General features: G+C 34.2%; 3 protein-coding genes across 3 annotated transcripts in view; 1 reads left to right on the forward strand and 2 right to left on the reverse strand.

Annotated features, from left to right (window-relative positions):
* Nucleotides 1–471: 471 nt before the first annotated feature.
* Nucleotides 472–1,097, reverse strand: LOC109580698 (uncharacterized). The gene is made up of 3 exons (XM_019994160.1): nucleotides 938–1,097; nucleotides 737–854; nucleotides 472–680 (listed from the first exon to the last, which is right to left on the reverse strand). The coding sequence occupies exons 1-3, from the start codon at nucleotides 1,022–1,024 to the stop codon at nucleotides 484–486; spliced, it is 402 nt and encodes a 133-aa protein (XP_019849719.1). The 5' UTR covers nucleotides 1,025–1,097; the 3' UTR covers nucleotides 472–483.
* A 47-nt stretch (nucleotides 1,098–1,144) lies between these two features.
* On the forward strand, nucleotides 1,145–6,524 carry LOC100641754 (UDP-galactose translocator-like). The gene is made up of 3 exons (XM_019994159.1): nucleotides 1,145–1,261; nucleotides 1,604–1,929; nucleotides 5,777–6,524. Exons 1-3 carry the CDS (start codon nucleotides 1,240–1,242, stop codon nucleotides 6,443–6,445), a joined length of 1,017 nt encoding a protein of 338 aa, XP_019849718.1. The 5' UTR covers nucleotides 1,145–1,239; the 3' UTR covers nucleotides 6,446–6,524.
* An 18-nt stretch (nucleotides 6,525–6,542) lies between these two features.
* LOC100638206 (uncharacterized) overlaps nucleotides 6,543–7,500 on the reverse strand; it is a 7,542-nt gene continuing 6,584 nt past the window's right edge. The window contains exons 13-14 of the mRNA XM_003384902.3: nucleotides 7,059–7,216; nucleotides 6,543–6,971 (exon numbers count right to left, since the gene is read on the reverse strand). Coding sequence (XP_003384950.2) covers nucleotides 6,846–6,971; nucleotides 7,059–7,216 — 284 coding nt within the window. The 3' untranslated portion in view covers nucleotides 6,543–6,845. The remainder of the gene's footprint in view (nucleotides 6,972–7,058; nucleotides 7,217–7,500) is intronic.

Here is a 7,500-nt window from a genome sequence, read left to right on the forward strand (position 1 = left end):
AAATATACAAAACTCATGATTTTACGGAGTTTTACTAATAAAATTCATAATTTTTGTATATTTTTGTAAAATTTGTCCGTATATTGAGGGATCAGGTGACACATTTTAAGTGGCCATTATCTCTGTCAAAAAGACAGCTATCAAAAAGATCCGGATGGTGATAGTTAGTTTAAAGACAGGCCTACAAAGTTATCATAGTGACCTTCTAAAACTATCCTTTGCTGTCGTTCAGAAATGACAGTCCGAAGATTGAGAATTTTGGCCGATCATTGGTATTGTCGGACACCACGCTTTGAGAGCTTATAACTTTCTATGCACTCTTGCTAGAGCTACAAGTTTTGTCACGCAAATAAAGGATAACTATTGCTATAATACTTTGCAGTTTCATGAGATGGCAATGTATAGTTTTCCTAAAACAAGTGTCCGAAAATTGATGGTGTACGATCATTGATAATGTACTCTATCACAAATTATTTTATTTATTTATACCTGTTCTTGCATGTAGAAGATGTAGTTGGCATAAGTAAACTCTGTATGATGAACAGATCTGTGCTTCCCTTTGGCACATCCTGCTATAAATTTTGCAGACTCAAAGTTCTTGCTGCTCTTTCCACAGCAGGTATACTTGAAATCCCATCCAACTCCTCTCAACATTCCGCTGTGATAATAGCAGCTTCCAACTATAGTTACAAGGACATTGCATTCGCATCTTTTTTTCTAATTTTCGCAGACAAACCTGCATTTTTGGATTCTTCATATTCTGCAGAGCAATGGACACAAGTAAGAATTGGCTCTGGTTCTGCTGGTTTCTTCCCTTCTCCTCCTCCTCCTCCTTCCAACTTTTCTTGCAAGTCCTAATTCATAATGAAAATTATGAAACCATGGCATGAACCCATTACCCGTCACCAAAAACAGTCTATAAAATTACTGAACATACATCTAGCTTCAAGAGAATCTCTAATTGTCCTCTGCGCAATTCCTGTATTGATTTTTTGAGCTGAGCAATATCATCCTTAGTTGCCATAACCTTCTACAGTTGCTGATTTTCCTGCCCTGGAAGTTGAAGTTCTAGTCTCAAAGGGTCTGGCCTGGAGTTTTTATATGGATGGAGGCTGGGTCACCACGCCTCAACTTTGTCTCGAAACTTGTTTAACAACTTCAACAAGACTTGTTCCCTCGCTTGTTGGTCCCATGCTGTGTGTGTTGCTCCAGCATTGCAGTACCTAAACCTAGTGCAGTATGAATAAAGAAAAGGCTGGGGGTAAGACCAGTTTAATAATAATAATTTACAGAACTTAAATTAATTATTTATACTTTTAATGCAATCGGTTTACCTACAATCCAGCCAAGCATGAAAGCCATTAAGGTTGTGTCTATCATGCAAAATTGCAGAGATTTTAAAGTTAATAGAAACATTTTTAAGAGGTTGAAATATGAATATGTCCTTGAATAACGATACGAATGCCCAATTGTTGAATTTAATTTCCAATAATTCACATATTTTGTCTTTAAATTTTAAAACAATACTCACTACGATTTAAACATAAAGCTCTCTTTATTAGTAAAAACAGCAGCAACATTCCTTTTAACACTCCTACCCTAGGTCTAAAATACGCCAGTTTATTTATCCTGACAATACAGAATGCATTGCTGATCCTCTCTATGAGATACTCTCGTATTCAAGTTGGTGAGATGTACATCAGCACCACTGCAGTAGTGTTATCAGAGACACTAAAACTCTTTACGTGTGTAGTCATATTATTTATATCTGAGAAAAAAGGGCTGATAGAGTTCACTGCTTATCTTTTTCAAAGTGTCATTGTAAATTGGAGGGACACTTTGAAGCTCTCTGTACCTGCTCTAGTCTACATGGTACAGAATAACCTCCAGTATATTGCTGTCTCAAATCTTGATCCTGCAGTATTTCAGGTACAATTATCATTAATTTGACGCATACATATTGATGTACTTCTGCTGTGTAGAAAGTTTGAGCTGATTCTGACAAGAAATTTTAAATTATGGCCATTTTAAAAAATGCGCCAAATTTTGAAAAATACCCAAGGCTTATAGCCCATGGTTTTTTCCAAAAAATGGCTCCAAAATCACCCACAATTTTTATTACATTTTCTGATACATATTGATGTCCTTATGCTGTGTAGAAAGTTTCAGTCAATTCCGACTTCAATTTTTCAAGTTATGGCCATTTTAAAAAATGCGCCAAATTTTGAAAAATACCCAAGGCTATAGCCCATGGTTTTTTTCCGAAAAATGGCTCCGAAATCACCGCCAATTTTTATTACATTTTTTGATACATATTGATGTCCTTAGCTGTGTAGAAAGTTTCAGCCAATTCCGACTTCAATTTTTCAAGTTATGGCCATTTTAAAAAATGCACCAAATTTTGAAAAATACCCAAGGCTATAGCCCATGGTTTTTTTTTTAAATGGCTCCGAAATCACCCCAAATTTTTATTACATTTTCTAATACATATTGATGTCCTTATGCTGTGTAGAAAGTTTGAGCTGATTCCGACAAGAATTTTTCAAGTTGTGGCCATTTTTAAAAAACGGGCCAAATTTTGAAAAATACCCAAGGCTATAGCCCATGGTTTTTTTTCCGAAAAATGGCTCCAAAATCACCCCCAATTTTTATTACATTTTCTGATACATATTGATGTCCTTATGCTGTGTAGAAAGTTTGAGCTGATTCCGACAAGAATTTTTCAAGTTGTGGCCATTTTTAAAAATGCGCCAAATTTTGAAAAATACCCAAGGCTATAGCCCATGGTTTTTTCAAAAAATATTGGCTCCGAAATCACCCCCCAATTTTTATTACATTTTCTGATACATATTGATGTCCTTATGCTGTGTAGAAAGTTTCAGTCAATTCCGACTTCAATTTTTCAAGTTATGGCCATTTTAAAAAACGTACCAAATTTTGAAAAATACCCAAGGCTATAGCCCATGGTTTTTTTCAAAAAATGGCTCCGAAATCACCCCCCAATTTTTATTACATTTTCTGATACATATTGATGTCCTTATGCTGTGTAGAAAGTTTCAGCCAATTCCGACTTCAATTTTTCAAGTTATGGCCATTTTTAAAAATGCACCAAATTTTGAAAAATACCCAAGGCTATAGCCCATGGTTTTTTCAAAAAATATTGGCTCCGAAATCACCCCAAATTTTTATTACATTTTCTGATACATATTGATGTCCTTATGCTGTGTAGAAAGTTTCAGTCAATTCCGACTTCAATTTTTCAAGTTATGGCCATTTTAAAAAACGTACCAAATTTTGAAAAATACTCAAGGCTATAGCCCATGGTTTTTTTTAAATGGCTCTGAAATCACCCCAAATTTTTATTACATTTTCTGATACATATTGGTGTCCTTATGCTGTGTAGAAAGTTTCAGTCAATTCCAACTTCAATTTTTCAAGTTATGGCCATTTCAAAAAATGCGCCAAATTTTGAAAAATACACAAGGCTGTAGCCCAGGGTTTTTTCAAAAAATGGCTCTGAAATCACCTCAAATTTTTATTACATTTTCTGATACATATTGATGTCCTTATGCTGTGTAGAAAGTTTCAGTCAATTCCGACTTCAATTTTTCAAGTTATGGCCATTTTTAAAAAACGGGCCAAATTTTGAAAAATACCCAAGGCTATAGCCCATGGTTTTTTTCCAAAAAATAGCTCCGAAATCACCCCCCAATTTTTATTACATTTTCTGATACATATTGATGTCCTTATGCTGTGTAGAAAGTTTCAGCCAATTCCGATTTCAATTTTTCAAGTTATGGCCATTTTAAAAAATGCACCAAATTTTGAAAAATACCCAAGGCTATAGCCCATGGTTTTTTTTCCGAAAAATGGCTCCAAAATCACCCCAAATTTTTATTACATTTTCTGATACATATTGATGTCCTTATGCTGTGTAGAAAGTTTGAGCTGATTCCGACAAGAATTTTTCAAGTTGTGGCCATTTTTAAAAATGCGCCAAATTTTGAAAAATACCCAAGGCTATAGCCCATGGTTTTTTTCAAAAAATGGCTCCGAAATCACCCCCCAATTTTTATTACATTTTCTGATACATATTGATGTCCTTATGCTGTGTAGAAAGTTTCAGCCAATTCCGACTTCAATTTTTCAAGTTATGGCCATTTTTAAAAATGCACCAAATTTTGAAAAATACCCAAGGCTATAGCCCATGGTTTTTTCAAAAAATATTGGCTCCGAAATCACCCCAAATTTTTATTACATTTTCTGATACATATTGATGTCCTTATGCTGTGTAGAAAGTTTCAGTCAATTCCGACTTCAATTTTTCAAGTTATGGCCATTTTAAAAAACGTACCAAATTTTGAAAAATACTCAAGGCTATAGCCCATGGTTTTTTTTAAATGGCTCTGAAATCACCCCAAATTTTTATTACATTTTCTGATACATATTGATGTCCTTATGCTGTGTAGAAAGTTTCAGTCAATTCCGACTTCAATTTTTCAAGTTATGGCCATTTTTAAAAAACGGGCCAAATTTTGAAAAATACCCAAGGCTATAGCCCATGGTTTTTTTCCAAAAAATAGCTCCGAAATCACCCCCCAATTTTTATTACATTTTCTGATACATATTGATGTCCTTATGCTGTGTAGAAAGTTTCAGCCAATTCCGATTTCAATTTTTCAAGTTATGGCCATTTTAAAAAATGCACCAAATTTTGAAAAATACCCAAGGCTATAGCCCATGGTTTTTTCAAAAAATGGCTCCAAAATCACCCCAAATTTTTATTACATTTTCTGATACATATTGATGTCCTTATGCTGTGTAGAAAGTTTCAGTCAATTCCGACTTCAATTTTTCAAGTTATGGCCATTTTAAAAATTGCGCCAAATTTTGAAAAATACCCAAGGCTATAGCCCATGGTTTTTTCAAAAAATGGCTCCAAAATCACCCCAAATTTTTATTACATTTTCTGATACATATTGATGTCCTTATGCTGTGTAGAAAGTTTCAGCCAATTCCGACTTCAATTTTTCAAGTTATGGCCATTTTAAAAAATGCACCAAATTTTGAAAATACCCAAGGCTATAGCCCATGGTTTTTTCCGAAAAATGGCTCCGAAATCACCCCAAATTTTTATTACATTTTCTGATACATATTGATGTCCTTATGCTGTGTAGAAAGTTTCAGTCAATTCCAACTTCAATTTTTCAAGTTATGGCCATTTCAAAAAATGCGCCAAATTTTGAAAAATACCCAAGGCTGTAGCCCATGGTTTTTTCAAAAATAGCTTCGAAATCACCTCAAATTTTTATTACATTTTCTGATACATATTGATGTCCTTATGCTGTGTAGAAAGTTTCAGTCAATTCCAACTTCAATTTTTCAAGTTATGGCCATTTCAAAAAATGCGCCAAATTTTGAAAAATACCCAAGGCTGTAGCCCATAGTTTTTTCAAAAATAGCTTCGAAATCACCTCAAATTTTTATTACATTTTCTGATCCATATTGATGTCCTTATGCTGTGTAGAAAGTTTCAGTCAATTCCAACTTCAATTTTTCAAGTTATGGCCATTTCAAAAAATGCACCAAATTTTGAAAAGTACCCAAGGCTGTAGCCCATGGTTTTTTCAAAAAATGGCTCCGAAATCACTCCAAATTTTTATTAAATTTTCTGATACATATTGATGTCCTTACGCTGTATAGAAAGTTTGAGCTGATTCCAACTTCATTTTTTAGTTGCACTAATAGTCATTACTCTCTCCCTCTCTTTCATTAGGTAACTTATCAGCTCAAGATTTTAACAACAGCTGTTTTCTCTGTCATAATGCTACAAAAGACTCTGACTAGAACCCAATGGGGGTCCTTGTTCCTCCTCTTTATTGGCGTTACTCTCGTCCAGCTGAAACTAGCCTCGTCAAATGAATCTGAGAACGAAAACAATAGTCAAATCGTCGGTCTACTTGCCGTCATTGTATCATGTCTTTCCTCAGGTTTTGCTGGAGTCTATGTAGAAAAGATGATCAAAGGAGGCGGGGCTTCACTGTGGATGCGTAACATCCAGTTAAGTTTATTTGGGTCTCTCACGGCAGTCCTTGGTATGCTGATGAATGACGGAGGTGCTGTTATGAGTCTTGGGTTTTTTTACGGCTATAACTTTTTAGTATTTTTTGTTGTTTTCCAGCAAGCCCTTGGTGGCCTCATTGTATCGGTAGTTATGAAATACGCTGATAATATACTGAAGGGTTTCTCCACATCTCTCTCTATCATCATTTCTTGTGTTGTGTCCGTTTTCGTTTTCTCTTTCGTCATTTCTACGTATTTTGTGATTGGTTGTTCCTTGGTCCTCATAGCTATATATCTTTATGGTCGGTATCAACCAACGAGTCCATCCCTCCCTCAAATAGTATCATCTCCTAGCGCCCCTAACGTAGCAGCTGGAAACTGATTACTATTACCATTATTAATATTAATTTTATTGTTATTGTATATAAGTAGAAATTCTACTTCCTGGCAAGTTCCTGCGAGATTCAAAAATTAATAATTTAAATGTCAGTCAGTTGTTATAATGCCTCCAATTTTGATATAATAATAATAATAATAATAATAAATATTCATAATAATGTTATTACAATTAATACTTTGCAAGAGATCAGAGAGAGAGAGAACAGAAGGTAAATTTAGATTTAACAAAAATAAATAATAATTATTTTGCAAGATACTGAAAGTCATTGAGTGTAAGAATAGAATATAATACAATTTATAGACACACCAAGTAGATGAGTCAAAATGGTGATCACTGATCGATTTGGTGCAATTATTATTATTTAATGATATTCTGCCAGCTGCTATTGTGAAGGTAGTTTACATATTGGTAGCCATAAGTTATTAGACTCTCCTTTAATGGCTTCCATGTCTTGGAATGACTGGTAGACCTTGCGGCCGAAAATACGATTTTTTAACTGAAACTGAATCTATAGAAAGAGAGAGAGAGAATAAAATTTTACCACAAACACTCAAAAATAGACTGATAAATGGACTCCATCCTCCTTCTCTCTTACTTGTATGTAATACACTGAAGGGTCACCATGAAATTCAAAAACTGGCGGGAGCTGCTTCTGTTCATGCATTCCATTCTTCCTAAACACAGCTGCTTCCTTCTTGCTCATCTCACACTTTTCGTTAAAACGATTGAAGAGGTTAACTTTCATGGTGTATTCTACAAAACAATTGATTATATTAATAATATAATACTCATTATTATTGATACATATGCATGTTCTTATGTTGCGTAGAAAGTTTCAGCTACTTCCGATCAAATCGGGATTTTTTACAAATTTTTAAAGTTGCCCAAAAAATGGGCCAAATTAAGTCCCTGTGCTTTTGTCATTATGACAAAAGGTTCATAATCCTTAAATGGAAATGATTACTATTGAAACATCACAAGTAAATTAATTACTGATAATAAACACATAAACAAACAACAAATACAAACAAACAAAC

The sequence above is a fragment of the Amphimedon queenslandica genome, unplaced genomic scaffold, assembly GCF_000090795.2.
Source record: "Amphimedon queenslandica unplaced genomic scaffold, v1.1 AMPQUscaffold_13481, whole genome shotgun sequence".
Taxonomy (NCBI): domain Eukaryota; kingdom Metazoa; phylum Porifera; class Demospongiae; order Haplosclerida; family Niphatidae; genus Amphimedon; species Amphimedon queenslandica.

Coding starts and splice junctions, on each gene's coding strand:
- LOC109580698 (XM_019994160.1), bottom strand. CDS start 1,024: ATGGCAACTAAGGATGATATTGCTCAGCTCAAAAAATCAATACAGGAA. Junction 855..937: donor AGATTCTCTTGAAGCTAGAT/GTATGTTCAGTA, acceptor ATTATGAATTAG/GACTTGCAAGAAAAGTTGGA. Junction 681..736: donor TGAAGAATCCAAAAATGCAG/GTTTGTCTGCGA, acceptor TTGTAACTATAG/TTGGAAGCTGCTATTATCAC.
- LOC100641754 (XM_019994159.1), top strand. CDS start 1,240: ATGAATAAAGAAAAGGCTGGGG. Junction 1,262..1,603: donor GAATAAAGAAAAGGCTGGGG/GTAAGACCAGTT, acceptor CTCCTACCCTAG/GTCTAAAATACGCCAGTTTA. Junction 1,930..5,776: donor TTGATCCTGCAGTATTTCAG/GTACAATTATCA, acceptor CTCTTTCATTAG/GTAACTTATCAGCTCAAGAT.